Raw genomic sequence first — 17,970 nt, forward strand, 5'->3', positions numbered from 1 at the left:
AACTCCAGACACATAAATCTGAGAACTTAGATGAAATGGACCAGTTTCTCAAAAGAAAACCTACCATAATTAATATAATATAAAATAGATCATTTGAATAGCCACATAACTATTAAGGAAACTGAAATTTTAATTTAAAAACTCCCCAAAAAGATGTTGAGGTTTTCCCTTAAATTTTCCTTGTCTAGCAAGCAAGATGGAGGAGTTTCACCTCTTGAAGATACCCCTGTTCCCCAGGAGCACCCTACCCATCCTTAGAGGTTATGAGTCATATGGGGAAGAGGATTCTTCAAGACAGAGCAATGCAATACTTGTAACTTTTATTAATAGCCCCATCTTTCAAAATGATGTCATTTTTACAATTGATATGCTTGTATTTATGTAGGATGTATATAGTTTAGGAGATTTTTTTGTTTGGTTTTATTTTTTAGAAAAGTCAACATGCCTGTTTTTATTTATTGCTTGAAAAGATCATTTGAAGAAAAATAAATACATTTTCAACCACCAAATAAATAAACAAAAACTCCCCAAAAAGAAATCTCCAGGATGGGATAGTTTCAATGGAGAATTCTACCAAATATTTAGGGAAGAATTATCTCCAATCCTACACAATTTCTTCTAGGAAATAGGAGGGAACAGTTCCCATTTCACTTTACAAAGCTAGTATTACCATGAAGCCGAAACCAGACAAAACAACGAAGAGAAAGAGGGAGAGAAAACTACAGAACAATATCCCACATGAATATAGATGCAACAATCCTTAACACCAGATTAAGGAAATAGAATTCGGCAATATGCAAAAATAATAATAGAACATGCCTAAATGGAGTTCATTCCAGGGATGCAAGGCTGGTTCAATATTTGAAGGTCAATCAATGTAATCTATCATATTAACAGAAAACAAAATTAACATAATCATAGCAATTAATGCAGAAAATAATTTGATAAGGTTCAAAGCTCATTTATGATAAAAACTCTCAGAAAAATAGGAATAAGGGGGAACTTTCTCAACTTGAAAAAGAGCATCTATAAAAACCCTACAGCTAACAGCATACTTAATGCTTAAAGACTGAATGCTTTCCCCTAAGATCAGGAATAAGGCAAAGATGGCTACTCATAGCACTCTTATTCAACATAGCCCTGGAAGTTCTAGCCAGTTGAAAAGGCCAGAAAAGGAAATAAAAAGTATACAGATTGGAAGGGAAATAATAAAATTGTTCCTATTTGCAGACGACATGATTTTGTACATAGAAAATCTCAAAGACTCTACAAAATAAAAATCTCCTAGAATTAATAAATGAGTTCATCAAGGACACAGGAACAAGATAAATACACACAATTCAGTTGCATTTCTACATACTAGCAATGAACATGTGAACACCAAAATTAAAAACATATAATATTTACAATATATTTTTTATTTTTATTATTTTTTACGATTTTATCCATTTGACAAAGAAAGAGAGAGATCACAAGCAGAGGGGAGTGGAAGAGGGAGAGGGAGAAGCAGGCTCCCACTGAGCAGGAGCCCAAGGCAGGGCTCAATCCCAGCACCCCAGTATCATGACCCGAGCCGAAGGCAGCTGCTCAACCGACTGAGCCAATCAGGTGCCCTACAATATATATATATTTTTAAAGATTTATTTATTTAAGAGAGAGGGAGAGAGAGCACACATGCACAGTGGGAGGGGCAGAAGGAGAGGGAGAGAGAATCCCAAGCAGACTTTGCACTGTGCATGGAGCCTGACTTAGGGCTCAATCCCATGACCCCAAAATCACAACCTGAGCTGAAACCAAAGAGTCCAACGCTCAACCGACTGAGCTACCCAGGCAACCCTACAATATTTTTTAAAAAGAAATATTTAAGTGTCAACCTAATAAAACATGCACAGGATCTGGCTTGAAAACTATAAAAGACTCATGAAAGAAATCAAAGAAAAAATAAATGGAAGAGATGTACTGTGTTCATGGACTGGAAGACAAGATAGAAAAGATGTCAGTTTGCCCCAAATTGATATACAGTGCAAGGCATATATATTGAAATTCCTATCAAAATCTCTCCAAGGGGGAGCCTGGGTGGCTCAGTCAGTTAAGCAGCCGACTCTTGGTTTCGGCTCAGGTCATGATCTCAGAGTCCTAGGATTGAACCCCATGTCTGGCTCCACGCCCCACACTCAGCAAGGAGTTTGCTTCAGGATTCTCTCTCTCCTTCTGCCCCTTCCCCTGTTCATTCTCTTTCTCTCCCTCTCTCTAAACAAATCTTAAAAAAAAAAAAAAAACTCAAAGATTTTTGTAGACATACACAAGATTATTCTAAAGATTTATTTATTTATTTGAGGGAGTGGGGAAGAGGGACATAATCTCAAGCAGATTCCCTGTTGAGTGCAGAGACGACTTGGGGCTCTATCTCATGACCCCAAGATCATGACCTGAACTGAAACCAAAAGTCGGACACTCAACTGACTGAGCCACCCAGGCACCCCCAGACAAGATTATTCTAAAACTCATATGGAAAGGCAAAGGAACCAGAATAGCTAACACAATTATGAAAAAAGAAGAAGAAAGTGGAAGGAATCAGTTTTACATGGTTTCAAGACTAGGTAGCTAGAGTAATAAAAACTGAATGATATTGGCAAAGGGATAGACACATAGGTCAATGGAACAGAATAGGAAACGAAAAATATACCCACACAAATACGTCCAACTGATTTTTGACAAAGGTGCCAAAGCAATTCAAGGAAGAAAATACAGCCTTTTAATAAATGGTGCTGGGGCAAGAGGACATGCTTGGGGGGTAGGAAGGGGAAAAGAAAGTCTTCAACCTAAGTCTCACACTTTAAATGAAAATTAACTCAGAGGCGCCTGGGTGGCTCAGTCATTAAGCATCTGCCTTCGGCTCAGGTCATGATCCCAGGGTCCTGGGATCAAGGCCCACATTGGGCACTTCTTGCTCTCCCACTCCCCCTGCTTGTGTTCCTGCTCTCCCTCCCTCTCTCTCTCTCTGTCAAATAAATAAATACATAAAATTTTTTTTTAAAAAAAGAAAATTAACTCAAAATGGATCACAAACTTAAATGTAAGATGTAAAACTTTGAGAAAAAAAAAGGAAAACACATAGGGAAAAACCTTTGACATTTAGGGATAAGCAAAGAATTCTTGGATTTGGAGCACCCGGGTGGCTCTGTCAGTTAAGCATCTGCCTTCGGCTCAGGTCATGATCCCAGGGTCTTGGTATTGAGCCCCCGCATCGGGCTCCTTGCTCAGTGAGGAGTCTGCTTCTCCCTCTGCCTCTCCCCCCACCACTTGTGCACTCTTTCCCTCTCTGAAATAAATAAATACATACAATCTTAAAAAAAAAAAAAAGAGTTCTTGGATTTAACATGACTCATAAAAGGAAAAATTGATAATTGAATTTTGTCAAAATTAAAACACTTTGAGAGATCCTTTGCAGAAAATGAAGACAAGCTACAGAGAGAAAATATTTGCAAACCTACATCTGACAAAAGACCTATATCTAGAATAGATTAGAACTCTCAAAACTCCGGGCACCTGGGTGGCTCAGTCGTTAAGAGTCTGCCTTCGGCTCACGTCATGATCCCAGGGGCCTGGGCTTGAGCCCCGCATCGGGCTCCCTGCTCGGCGGGAAGCCTGCTTCTCCCTCTCCCACTCCCCCTGCTTGTGTTCCCTCTCTTGCTGTGTCTCTCTCTGTCAAAAAATAAATAAATAAAATCTTAAAAAAAAAGAAACTCTCAAAACTCAACATTAAAAAAAAACCCCAAGCGATCCAATTAGAAAATGGGCAAAAGACATGAAGAGATAGTTACCAAAGAAGATGTAGAGATGGCAAAAAAAAAAAAAAAAAAAGCACATGAAAATATATTTAACATCATTAGCAATTGGGGGGATGCAAATTAAAACCACAGTTAGATATCACCAAACACCTATCAGAATGTCTAAAATAAAAAACATAGTGACATCAATTGTTGGCAAGGATGGCAGAAAATTCCATCTCCCTCCATACACTGTTAATGGGAATGTAAAATGATACAGCCACTTTGAAAATAGTTTGGCAGTTTAGGGGCACCTGGGTGGCTCAGTCAGTTAAGCATCTGACTTCTGCTCAGGTCATGATCTCAGGGTCCTAGGCTCTAGCCCCACATTGCGCTCCCTGCTCAGCGGGGAGCCTGCTTCTCCCTCTCCCTCTGCCGCTCCCCTTGCTTGTGCGCGCGCTCTCTCTCCCTCTCTCAAATAAATAAAATCTTAAAAAATATAAAATAAAGGGCGCCTGGGTGGCTCAGTCGTTAGGCATCTGCCTTCGGCTTGGGTCGTGATCCCAGGATCCTGGAATCGAGCCCCGCATCGGGTTCCCTGCTCAGTGGGAAGCCTGCTTCTCCCTCTCCCACTCCCCCTGCTTGTGTTCCCTCTCTCGCTGTGTCTCTCTGTCAAATAAATAAATAAAATATTTAAAAAAAAAAGGATTTGAGTTCCTTTACCCCCATTTTATAATCGCTGCCTGCTAAAGAAAATCAAGGAATTTTCTCCCCTTACTTAACATCTAACTTCCCCTTCAGTGTTGGTTCTGGGCTTTAAGATTCCCCAGTGTTCTTCCGTGTTCTTTCTAAGGCACACATTCTCCCTCCCAGTTCAGTGAGTCCCCACAGGAAATGTTAACTTCTCTCGCAATCTTGGATATTGGGTCCACCACTCCTTGCCTCCCCAAACCCCCTGACACTATAGGAAGCAGTCAGTGGAAAAGCCCATTCCCGCCCTCTCGCTGCAGAAGGAGCAAGAGAAAGAGTCTTAATAGGGTACTTACTGAACAGGTTATTCCAGGTCATATTGGTCTTTTCCTCAGACTCCATCGGTTGGAAAACAAGTACCCTGTGATGGTCAAGGTTTTTTAGCAATTCTTCACAGTAAAACGGAATCCCACAGCTTCCCTCCACCAGGTACCTGCAGTAGAAACAAGGCGACCTGTTTACACCGAACAACCATCTTTTAGGAAGGAAAAATATTTGATGCATCTAATTATTTGAAAATAACTCATTATTTGAAAATAACAATATTCTCTATTTGTTTCCACTTGTTTTCCTTTTTTAGGGTTGCTTTTTTTCTTTTTCTTTCATTTTTTAAAATTACATAAAACATTTACATTTTTTCAAAGCCCAGACTATATAATCAGGTACATCCTCGGTGTTGCCTCCCTTGCTCACCTTCTAAATAACCATGTCAGTTAGTTTCTGGCTTATCTTCTCAATGTTTGTTTTTAAACATATAAAAAAAGCACACAGACGTATTTCATCCCCCCCCCTTTTTTTTTTTACCTAAAAAGACAGCATGTTACACCCCTAACTGCATGCTTGGCTACACCTTGTTTTTTCACTCAAGAATATATCCTGCCCATCTCTCCATATCAGTAGATCTTTCTCATTCTTTTTAATGCCACGTAGTGCTCCACAGTGTGCATGCATCCTATTTTATTCCACTTATCCTTTCAGAGATGGACATCTGGATTGTTTTCAGTCTTTTGCTAATACAAATAATGCTTTGATAAAACTTTGTCCGTATGTCTCTTTATAGCTTTGTTAATAAATCTTTGAGATAGATTCCTAGAATTGGGGTTGCTAGATCAAAAGGTAAATGCCCATGTATAGATACACATACACACGAAATACACACATACACAGAAAGAGACAGAGTGAGAGACAAAGGGAAAGAGCGGGCCAAATTTGTGCCTGGAGTTCTTTTAAATGGGACTTTGTTCCAGACATCTTTCTCCCAGAAGCAAAGCAAACTCATTAGAAAGAATGGATGCAGATACCAAGGTGGGTTGTAAGCAGCCAGCTAAAGAAGGGGCACTGTCCACGTTGTTAAGGTGACCACTGTCTGGACCCCAGTGGGGGAGTCACTGAGAGGCTCAGAGAGCAGTGACTAAAGAGCCTGCCTTCAACACCTGCTACAGACGGAACAGCAAGTCCAGCCTACATTACCGACAGTCGAGTGAGACCTTGCTTATTTGCAGGTTGTGTCTTTAAAGCTTACCAGTTTGCCTTTTGTGACACTTGCCCATGATGATGCCCTCTGTCACTGTTGATTAAACCGAGCATGTCTACATCTAGCACGATGAAAGGGAAGCCAAACTGATGTCACTGAGCCAAGTTTAAGGTGTAACAGGAGCAATAACAAGGAAAAGATGATCAGGGTCCATCATACCAACCATGATAAATGGCGCTTTTGAAAGATAGGACCAGTGAAAATACCGAAATGGGCGCTTTCAGATGTATCTTAAGAAATCTGATGAAGTCTGGACCTGGGGAATGGACACAGATGTGAAGACCGCAGGAGAGAAACAGGATACCCACGTGTCCAGTTCTTTGGGGATGCCCCTGACGCTGAGGTCTAGGCAGACCTTGTTGCGGATGTCCTTAGGCTGCACGGCTCCGAGGGTGATGTAGGTGGTGTTCCTGTTCTTCATTATGGTGCTGGCTGCCGTACAGGGTATGTCAACGAAGGGCGACAGGGACATGATGATGAAGATAGGAACTGTCCGGATCAGCTTCTCCATAAAGGCCCAGGAGGCTGAGTCAATAAACTGGCCTTCATCGATGATGAAAATAATCCTTTCCTCTTTCACTGTCTGGACAAAGTAGAGAAACAGAAAAATGCTGGAGGACTTTGGATTTTTTTTCGCGTGTATGGGTATGCATGTGTATGCATTGATGTTGTGGTGCTAAATTGAAATCTTCTTTCCAATAAATTTGTATTAATTTAGATTCCACTAACTTGGAATGTGTGGCAATTTAGACAGAGCTGGCTGGAATGGATTCTTACTTCGTCAAATCCTTGTGTAAAGATAATGCAGATTTGTAGGGTAAATGGGGTTGTAGCCGAGTAAAAGCACCTGCTACATAAAAAGAACTGATAGCTTCACCACACGTCATTTTAATCTACTGACACATGAAGATCTCCTGGGTTTATCTAATTGACATTTGTTCAACCAACATGTATGTATTCAACACACACTAACTGAGCACCTACTGGGCTAGGTGCTACATACCCAGTGCTGAAAGAAGCCAAGCTAGTTGATGCTATTTAGCCCGAACTGTGGTATATGTTACACTTGAAAACAGATCATGGGTCCCTTTCCAGGTGTAGGCTACCTTTGCCCTCCCTAGTCTGAATTATTTATTCACTCATTAAGCATTTACTGTGCACCCATCAGGGTCAGATATTGTTCTAGGTGCTAGGGATACAGTACTGAACAAAATAAGAGCTTATATGGTAGAGTCAGCCCCTTGCAGAGTGGGCCCTGCATTACACGGTGTGAAGTGTCTAAATGGAGAAGACCTTCCCCCCTCTCACGGCTCCACATTGCTCTTGGCTTCTTTTGGCTCCTTCCGGGAAGACGCTCAGTTAACCCATTCTTCCCCTCCATGTTTTTACCATCTAAAGCAGCAAAGGCTACTTTAAAATTTCAGCTTTCATAAGACAATCATTATAAAGTATTATAACCTGTTTGATTATGTATACATAATAAGTCTACCCCTGCAGCCCCATTCTGTTACTAGCTATTTAACTCTTCTTGAGGACGTTTTGATTTATGGGGAGGTTAGCGTTACATTTGTTTTGTTTTTGGCTGATACCTTTAAAAATATGGGGCAGATATAAACGTGAGTTTTTGCTATATGATGGCCTTGTCAGTGAATCTTTGTAAACTGAGGAGAGTCAAGCAGGAAACAAAAAAAGCATGAATTCTGGGTGGGGGGATGGGTTAGCCTGGTGATGGGTATTAAAGAGGGCACGTTCTGCGTGGAGCACTGGGTATTATGCACAAACAATGAACCATGGAACACTTTATTAAAAACTAATGATGTAATGTATGGTGATTAACATAACAATAAAAAATTTTAAAAAAAGCATGAATTCTATAATACATCATAGTCCTTGGTTTCTTCATATTTAAAATGAGAAGACTGGGGGCACCTGGGTGGCTCCATCCTTAAGTGTCTGCCTTCGGCTCAGGTCATAATCCCAGGGGTCCTGGGATCAAGCCCCGCATTGGGGTCCCTGCTCCGCGGGAAGCCTGCTTCTCCCTCTCCCACTCCCCCTGCTTGTGTTCCCTCTCTCGCTGTCTCTCTCTGTCAAATAAATAAATAAAATCTTTAAATAAATAAATAAAATCTTCAATAAATAAATAAATTAATAAATAAACAAATAAAATGAGAAGACTGATTTGGATCCTCTCTAATGTGACTAAAAGCCAACATCTACATTGCACTTACAATGTTCCAAGCACTGTGTGATGCTCTTTACATAAATTAACTCATTTACTCCTCATAACATTCACAGGAAGTGGTCCTATTGAATCTATTTACTGAGAAAATTTCAGTTAAGTAACTTGCCAAGGTCACACAGATAGTAAACGTTCTGAAGATAACTGTCATGGCATTTACTTAAAGCGTAGCTTTAGTGGTGATTTCCAAACTAGACTGTGCATCAGAACCAACTAAAGAATTTAAAACAAAGACTAACAACTAAACAAATTCCTAAGCCCAACCTAACCCTCTTTGAATCTTTAGGTGGGTAGAATTCATAAATTCATGGTTTTTTGTTCTTTTTTTTTTTAAGATTTTACTTATTTGACAGAGAGAGACACAGCGAGAGAGGGAACACAAGCAGGGGGAGTGGGAGAGGGAGAAGCGTGCTTCCCGTGGAGCAGGGAGCCCGATGTGGGGCTTGATCCCAGGACCCTGGGACCATGACTTGAACCAAAGGCAGACGCTTAACCACTGAGCCACCCAGGTGCCCCGATGGTTTTTTGTTTTTTTCATTTTCTACAGAGGTTTTTTTTTTTTTTAATCCAAGTATAATTAACATACAGTGTTATATTAGTTTCAGGTATACAATCTAATGATCCAGCAATTCCATACATTTCTTAGTCTTCATCAAGATAAGTGTACTCTTAATCCCCTTATCTATTTCTCCCAGCCCCCATCCACCTGCCCTCTGCCAACCATCATTTTGTTCTCCGTATTTAAGAGTCTGCTTTTCTGTTTGTAAATCCATGTTTTTTTAAGAAGCTTTCTGGATACTTGTAACACAAACAGTTCAAAGTCTGACATTTTGAAATTAATCATATTGCCTTGCCAAGTGGAGAAGGGGAAAGTCATATCATAAACTTAAGACAATGCTTTTGTCTAAAAAATACTTTTTTTTTTTTTAAAGATTTTATCCATTTATTCATGAGAGACAGAGAGAGAGAGAGGCAGAGGCAGGGGGAGAAGCAGGCTCCCTGCCGAGCAAGGAGCCCGATGCGGGACTCGATCCCAGGACCCTGGGATCATGACCTGAGCTGAAGGCAGACGCTTAACCGACTGAACCAAAGTGACACTGAAGGATGAATAGCATTTCTCCAGGTTAACAACAACAACAACAATAACAACAACAACAACAAAAGCTTTTGGTTTTTATGTCATTAGCCTTGGGAATTATTTGGGTAGTAGAAAGCATGGGTTGGTGCAATCTGCCTGTGTTCTGGCAATTACATGGAGGATGAGCTGGAGTGGAGAGGTATGAGGCACAGAGATTCATCGGGAAGCCATGGAAATAGTCCAGGAGAGAGAGAAGTACAGCAAGGAACAGAGGCCAGAGACACGGCAGAGGCCACCCACGGGAGAAATGGTAGGACTTGACAACTCAGTAGACGCGGTACAAGTGGCAACCGATGAGGATGGGGAACAAAGACAACTTTAAATGAAGCTTGAATGAATCTGCCATTAACTAAATCAAGGACCAGAATGAGGAAGAAGGGGCCATTGCAGTAGGAAAAAGAAAATTTAGTATTAGACACTGACCTGAATGTGAGTTACTACATCCACGTGTTATATATGGAAGGTTCTTGGAAATATGGTTCTGGTGCTTATGAGAGAGGTGAGGACTGGAATATAAATATGGCGATTGTCAACATATAGTGGATTGTCATGAGATTACTCAGAGAGAGAAGTAAGATGGGGGAGTGTTTCTGATAAAGAGGCACTGTTCTAAGTGTGTTTTACACAACCCTGGGAGCCAGGTACTACTATTTCCCTGTTTTATGGATGACAAAACAAAAGCATAGACAAGTTAAGTCACTTGCTCAAAGTAACCCAGGTAGCAAGTGATAGGCCTAAGGGTTCAGATGTTGGTAGTCTGACTACGGAGCCTACATCCATAACCATTTGGATATACTGCCTCTCAGGCAGAGGGAGAAGGAGGGAGGGCTGGTTTTAAGGAGAGGCCAAACCCCCAGGAGTAATGTTAAAGGGACTCCTTTCAAGCACAGCTAAATTCTGAAAAGACTCTTGAGTTGAGGTTTGGAAGGAAGGAGGAAGGAGATGCAAGAGGTGTTAGGATAAAGCTTTCACACACTTCAAAGCTTCTTGCCAGTGGCGTCTGAAGCCCTCGGGCTACCTGCCTTTTCCCTCCCCCATTACTTTAGACCCACAGATGCTCTTACTTGCTCCAAGATCTTCATAAACAATGCTTCCAACTGCTTTTGCTTTTTTAAGGTGGTCATCTTGGAAACCTCTCGTGAAATAGGGAACTGTATAAAGAATTATGAAAATATTGAGTCTGGGAAAATAGCAAAGGGAGTTACTAGCTATGTGACTTTGGGCAAATCACTTTACCATTCTGTGCCTTCAAATCCTCATGTGTTAGATGGTTCATAATGTCCCTTCCAGCTGTGTCACCCTATGTCAGTGAACCTAATAGATACAGGACGTACTGGGGCATACTCTGTCTTTGCCCTGGCAGTCACCTGCAGGAGCAGAGGGACTCCGTGCCTGGCACCAGCTACTACAGGATAGCTCTGATGGAAAGGTGGGAAAAAAATGAATCAGCAGGTGTCCATTTGGATTTTCTCCAGTATGGTGTTTCTAAATACCTCCAATGTCTCAGGAAGGTGGAAGCTCATTCAAGGAGGATTGGGAGCCACTTCCTCATCACCCAGATTCTCCACATGAGAAAAGAGAAAGATAATAAATGGCAAAGAGATGCTAAGTCATCCAACCTCAGGCAGGAGGTGCTGCAGGTACCCCGTCACTCTTTCCTGCAGAGGCACAATCTAGCTACTCACCTGGACATGGAAGATGTCATTCAGGAGACAGTGGAACTTCTCATCCAACAGAGTCTTGACTTTATTTTGAAGGTTGGTCTGTCGTTCTTTATAATGTTTACAAGTATCCAGACCTAGGACATTGGCCATGAGTATCTGGATGGTATAGAAATTCTGATGGAAGCTGATCTTAGTCAACGCGATAGCAATAGTCCTGTTTGTAAGAAAGCAGAGAAGCAGAAAGAGTTCTTAAATATATTTTTTGAAAATAATAAAGGCTGAAGGAAAGCTCTGGCTCTTCCTATTCAGTTGTTACAACAGCAATTTCCCAAACTATCTGGAAGCTGTTCTTTACTCCTGCTTCAGATACACTCCATCATTCCTCTATGTCCCCGAGCCCTCCTAATTGACCCTTGCTATGTCCTCTTCTGTAATCCCACCCCTACCACCTTGCCCCAAGCCCTCAGACTCTCACCCACACTGCTGAGGAACATGCTACTCCCCCTGTCTAGCACCATGATTCAGTGCATCACCTTTACATAGGCCTGATGTATCTGGATAGATGCAAATCCTCTCCTATTTACAAGTTTTTAGTGGCTCCCACTGCCGAAAGGTCTAGACTTCTTTTACGTGCCATACCAGACTTTCCCAGGTCTCATTATATCATATCTTGCCACTCTGCCCAGCCATCTACCCTCCACCAACAAACTAGTGAGAGTTCCCTGCACACCCAGAGCTGTCGCCCCAGCCTGGCAGCTTACCGCTCCTCCCAGCCCTATCTAATCCCTTGTCTCCTGCTTATCTGCAAATCTCAGCTCAGGTGCAGCCTCCTGGAAATCTTCCCTGGTGCCTTGAGGTTGGGTTACAGACCCCTCTTTGTCATAGCTTCCCAATACTCAATTGCACACCTCCATCACTGTCCTCACCGCATCCTATTTTTATTCTCTCTCCTCTTCCGTGAGAGCTCTTTGAGGACAGGGAGCAGATATTATTCATCCTCCGGGCATTGGCACTTGTCATGGGTTGACTCATGTCCCCCCAAATTCATATGTTGAAGTCTTAGCCCCCAGTATCTCAGAATATGATCTTATTTGGGAATAGGGTCATTATAGATGTAATTACGTAAGTTAAGATGAGGTCATACTGGAGTAGAGGGGGCCCCTAATCCAAAATCACTAGTGTTTTTATAAGAAAGGGAAATTTGGACGCAGACAAGGCACAGGGAGAACACTATATAAAGATAAAGGCAGAGATTGGGTGATGCTTCTTCAACCCAAGGAGCACCACCGATTGCTAGCCAGCCACTGGAAACTAGGGGAAAAGGCATGGAACAGACTGTCCCTCACAGGCGTCAGAAGGAACCAACCCAGTTGGCACCTTGATCTCAGACTCCTAGCCTCCAGAACTCAGAGACAACAAATTTCTGTTCATGGAGCCACCCAGTTCGTGGTACTTTGTTACAGCAGCTCTAGCAAACCAATATAGCCCTCAACAGTTCCTGGAACGTAGTACGTACTCGATAAGTGACAGGATGAATGAATGAATAAATGTCTTCTGGTTATTAATTATCTCCCAAGCAATGTTAAAAAGATATTTATGAACCAGCCTTTCCTAGGCTTGACATTAAAAGGGAATAGAAAAACAGGTAACAATAATATATGGTTTATAAGCATTTTCCCCTTAAAGCCTTGAGGTTCAATGGTGAAAGGATATGGGACACCATCGTCCTCATCTAAGTCACTGTCACTGGTCACTGTTATTGAATACCGTCCTGCCCACTGCCACTAGGGTGCCACATGGGCTGTCCCAGAGTGCCCTTGTGACATTTCTCGTATGAAAACAGAAGAACGGTGTGAGAGAAGTACCTTAGCTTTGCCTTCCAAAGGAAAATCCAGAGGCCTCTCATTCTCCATCCCCACTCCAGGGCTAAATGGTTTGAACTAGTGATTCTCTGTCCGTGAGCTGGATATATTTCTGTGTTTGTTCTGCAGAGCCCATCTAGCCTTGCTCTCGGTATCCGTGCCAGGCATTCTCAAACTGCCACTGGGATTACTTAGGAAGCTTTACAATATTGATATCCAAGCTCCACCTGGCATTAAATTAGGATCTCCAGGGGTCAGCCCAGCTTCTCATTTCTCAGCTCAATATGTTTATCATTAATTATTTATTTAGTACAGAGGGCATGGCACCCAATAACTGACAGATTGTGGGTGGTTTGCATATGATAAATAATATAAAGGAGAGGAGCATTAAAATAAATGAAACTCTTAAAGACATTTCTCTGGGTTCCCACGAAGTGATCATTGCAAGACACTCACCTGTGGTTCTCACCTTGGGCCAGATACTCGATTTCCATAAGTATCTGGCTTTTTCCATATCCTGATAATCCTTCGTACATTAGGACTCGGCTGCAGTTGGACACCAAAAATTCCTTCATAATACACATGAAGTATTTGATCTCCTTATCACGTCCTGTAGTTTTTATTTTTAAAAAGGGAGCAAACCTAATCAACATAAAATAATCTAGAGATACAAAAAAAAAAAAGCACACAGTGATACCACTTCTAAAAACACCTTTGGAATTTCCATGGAATTGTTCATTAACTTTCTTGAGATCCTGTGCCCTTTAAAAAAATTTTTAAATCTTTCTCTGGAGCTTTCCAGTTAACAGCGTAGTTTTACAGTTTTGTTTGATCCCCACAAGCTGTGAGGGCAAGTATTCTTATAATGTTCATTATAATGTCCATTTAATTTTAGCATGGAAAATCAAAATTTAGTGTAGCCAACTGCTTAGATTACACAACCAAGAACAAAACCAGCATTATCTGTCCCTGACCCTTGTGTTCCTTTCCTTTTTCTTGTTTTCTATAACACACTAGAAGTAATCTGTAGTTTATTACATTTGGAAAATAAATGTATTAAAGTTAGGGTTCCTATAAAGTATTTTTATTTCTAATTCTGTGAAAGAAACTTGCTCTTTATAAATGAGAAATTATACTTCTCTCAGGGCCACTAGAAATATGATCAGGGATAAGAACATTCAATTTGCTCTCAGAAATCATGTGTAGATTATTTCTTTCCTAGGAACAACCTACATTCTTAGTAAAAATAAGTTATAGTCTTTTTCTGATTATAAAACTAACACATGCTCACTGTGAAAAATATGGAAAACTTAGGAGCAAATAAACATCACCGTGGTTACAACCCTGATGCTGTTATTTTTCTCACGTGTTTTTAAATATATGTAACAGGATGCCCTGACTGAAACCTGAAACTCAGCCCACAGTCTTTGAAACTTGCATGGACAAGAAGGAGCTGACATAGCTCTCATTTCAAAGGAGTGAGCAATTTCTGTGGAAGGAGCTGGAGAGCCCCTCAGGGCTGGTTTCCTCCTCCTTTGCTGGATTGGTCACTGCTGAGAGCCCATGTGAGATGTCCATTCATGGAGTAAACACATACCCAGGTGTGATCCAACGTCTATTGAAAACCAGGACCATACCTCTAAGCTTAGATGCTCTATACAAAGAAGCTAAGTGTTTACTTGGTGATGTAAATTTCTGGGCACGATTTAGGGAGACCTGACCTGCAGACTATGTGACTTCTGGGTGAAACATTCCCTTTCTGAAAATGCATTTGAACTTCGATATTGTGAGATGTGTCATGCTCTTCTTTGGCCCGAGGCTCACGTAGGTAACTCAGAAGACGGAGCCTGGGTGGCCACAGAGCCGTGTCTTCTAGCTCTCTGTGTCCTATTCACACGGAGCCCATACAGGTAAGACCTTACGGATTGTCTTTCAGCTGTATTCTAAAATAAAGTCTAGTTGTCTTGACTTGAAGTACATGTACCTTGTTTCTATCGAAACAAGGCCCTAAGATCTGGGACTGTTGCATGTATTTTTGATCTTAAAAAAACCACTTTTTTGATTATAGTTTTTTGACATCTATGCAGTTGGTTAGCACACAACTTCATTTGCAGGAACTCTTGTAAAAGAAGGGCACTTCCTATAGTCCTAACTTCTGACAGTCTCTTTTTTGACTAGAGCTTTAAGGAAAAGATATGTGGGCTTGATCTTTACCTGATGGAATCGGGGAATCGGAGAAAAAGGCAACTAGAACATATGCCTGTTGTGACCAGTGTGTTCTCATACGACTGCCATATTAAGTCCTTGATCTTGTAGAGGGGGGGTTAGGACTTCTGTTTGCTGTTACTATCACAACAAGCATATCCTAGGCTGGGAGGTAAAGCCTCAGAGGAGGGGGAGAGTGAGCATTCCTTCTCCTTTCCAGCCTTCAGGAGTCTGGGGATCTGGATTTACAAGAAGTGATTAGACTCTGAAAAACACCTGAACCCAGTGAAAATGGGCACGGGCGCCGAACCTCTACAGTTCTGGAAGAGCTGCCTTCTTTTAGGCTCTGCTGAAATCAGGATTCTGTCCCGACATGCCCCCAGAGTGTGGGACAGAGCCTCCTCCTAACTGTCCTAACACAGGACCAGGATTTAACTTATGATGCTGCTTTTAGGGATGTTCAAGTCTAACAGAAGGAAATTTCAGGTGTTCTTAGAAATGGCTCCCTTCAGAATCCACAGGCTTATCTTCATGAGGATCTCTTCCCCCAGAGGGTATATCCCTCCCTCGTTTTACGTCCACTTCCCTGTCTAGTCTAGTCTCGAGTTAGCTTTCTTATGATAGGGTCCCTGTCACCACGAATCACAAAAACATCACAGCCACTGCCAGATTTAGATCACAGATCTAAATGTAAAAGGTCAAACAAAATTTCTGGAAGAGAATCTAAAAAAAAATTTCATGACTTTTGGGTGAAGAAAAATTTCTAAATAGTATACAAAAGCACTAGCTATAAAAGACTGATAAGCTGGATTACATTAGAATAAAATATTCTGTTCATTAAATACATCATTAACAGAGTAAAAAGGTTGGGGCGCCTGGGTGGCTCAGTCGATTAGGCATCTGCTCTCGGCTCAGGTCATGATCCCAGGGTCCTGGGATTGATCCCTGCAACAGGCTTCCTGCTCAGTGGGGAGCCTGCTTCTCCCTCTCTCTCTCTGCTGCTCCCCCTGCTTGTGTTCTCTCTCTCTTTGACAAATAAATAGATAAAATAAAATAAAAAAAAAAAACAGAGTAAAAAGGCAAGCACAGAATGGGAAAAGTTACATACTGGAAAAACAAAAGTGTACCCATTTTAGGATATATAAAAAATTCCAACAGATCTATAATAAACATACAACCCAACTGAAAAATAGGCAAAAGATTTGTATAGACGCTTTATAAAAGATGATGTCCAAAGGGCCAAAAAATATATGAAAAAGGAGCTCAACCATATCAGGGGAATTCAAATGGAAATCACAATGAGACATGACTATATACCCAACAGAGTTATTAAAATTATAGAAGACGGTTAAAACTAAGTTGTTGGTAAGGGTGAAGAGTGACTGGAACTCTCATAACACTGTTAGTCAGAATATAAATAAATACAACCGTTTTGGACAATTATTTGGCATCACCTACCAAAGCTGTGCCCTTTGTCCTGACAGTTTCTCTCCTACATATATGCTCAACAGAAACACGTACATGTGTTCACCAAGAGACATGTACAAGAATCTTTATGGCAGTATTATTCGTAAAAACCAAGAACTGGAAATAACTCCAATGTTGTACAATGACAGAACGAATAAATTGTTGCACGTTTACAAAATGGACTACTGCATAGCGATGAAAATGAATGAATTACCACTATACCTAGCACCATGGAGGAATTTCATAATGTAAAGTTGATTAAAAGAAGGCATATGTAATTACACATTGTACAACTTCTCTTACAGGAATATCACAAAGAGGCCCGAGTCATCTAAGGTGTTAGACATCTTGGGGAGAGGGTGAGGGATAAAGTATGTGAGGGTTCCTGGAGGGCTTCTATTTTTCTATTTCTTTGCCTGGATGGTGGTTGTATGCTCATTTTGTGATAATTCAGTAAAATGCAGATGTAACGTTGGTGTACTTTTCTGTATTTTGTTATAGTTCAATAAAGGAGTTTAAAAATCAAGGCCCACTACCTACCCAGCAAAGGGTAGCCCTCATTTCTGTTGCAGATGAGGTATGCCATACCAAACATGCTGAAGAGAAGAAAAGAAAAGATGTTAGAGTCAGAACAGGGAAATATCGAGAGCAAGAGTGTTTCATTCTTAGTTCCCAGAAAGTCTCCTTTTTCGATCTCTAACAAGAATCTATCCCCTGACTCAAGGGTTGCAGATGCCAGGGGGAGGAGAAAAGAGAGTCTTACCTGGTAATAGAGAGTCCAAACAACTTGGGTAGTGCCTGGTAGAGTGTTCACTAAATGCTTGTTGAGTCTGCATTGGTGGAGCTGAACCCCTTTCTAGGGAAACCAGACACCATGATGGGACCCATGGAGTTGGATGTGGCATATTGCGTCACAACCTGGAAAGGTTCCACCATGTGCTCAAACAACAATGGCCCCCCTTTGGTGAGCACATGCAATGTGCCTGGCATAGTTTCACATGCTCTACATATATCATCCTTTACTCCTGACAAAAACCTCATTAAGAAAGTACTATTATGTCCATTTTACAAATGAGAAAATTGAGGTGCAGAGAGTTTAACTTGCTCAAGATCCCAGGGTAGTGGGGACAGTGACAGAGGATACTGACAGAATCAGTATCTATAACCAGGCCAGGGTACGTACGCTTGCCCACTGCATAATATTATTTCTTGAAGGAGCCTTTTTAGTCAAATGGATCATTCCCTTGCCTGCACTAATACACTGTTTTATTATGTCTCTGTTACAGGGCATGCCAACTCTCCCATGTAATATTCAGCTAATTTTATATATTGTATATGTTG

General features: G+C 41.2%; 1 protein-coding gene across 6 annotated transcripts in view; it reads right to left on the reverse strand.

Moving 5' to 3' along the window:
• Window positions 1-17,970, reverse strand: part of ADCY10 (adenylate cyclase 10) — a 95,420-nt gene that overhangs the window by 48,572 nt on the left and 28,878 nt on the right. For 5 of the 6 annotated variants that reach the window (XM_073899950.1, XM_073899952.1, XM_025878085.2 and 2 more), the window contains 6 exons: window positions 17,170-17,225; window positions 13,414-13,567; window positions 11,117-11,309; window positions 10,496-10,582; window positions 6,363-6,637; window positions 4,817-4,953 (listed from right to left, as the gene is read on the reverse strand). In XM_073899950.1, the coding sequence (XP_073756051.1) occupies window positions 4,817-4,953; window positions 6,363-6,637; window positions 10,496-10,582; window positions 11,117-11,309; window positions 13,414-13,567; window positions 17,170-17,225 (902 nt within the window). The remainder of the gene's footprint in view (window positions 1-4,816; window positions 4,954-6,362; window positions 6,638-10,495; window positions 10,583-11,116; window positions 11,310-13,413; window positions 13,568-17,169; window positions 17,226-17,970) is intronic. The other variant, XM_073899951.1, reaches the window with a different exon arrangement.

This window comes from Callorhinus ursinus, unplaced genomic scaffold (genome assembly GCF_003265705.2).
Source record: "Callorhinus ursinus isolate GAN/ISIS: 27379988/994484 unplaced genomic scaffold, GSC_fseal_2.0 scaffold13, whole genome shotgun sequence".
Classification (NCBI taxonomy): Eukaryota; Metazoa; Chordata; class Mammalia; order Carnivora; family Otariidae; genus Callorhinus; species Callorhinus ursinus.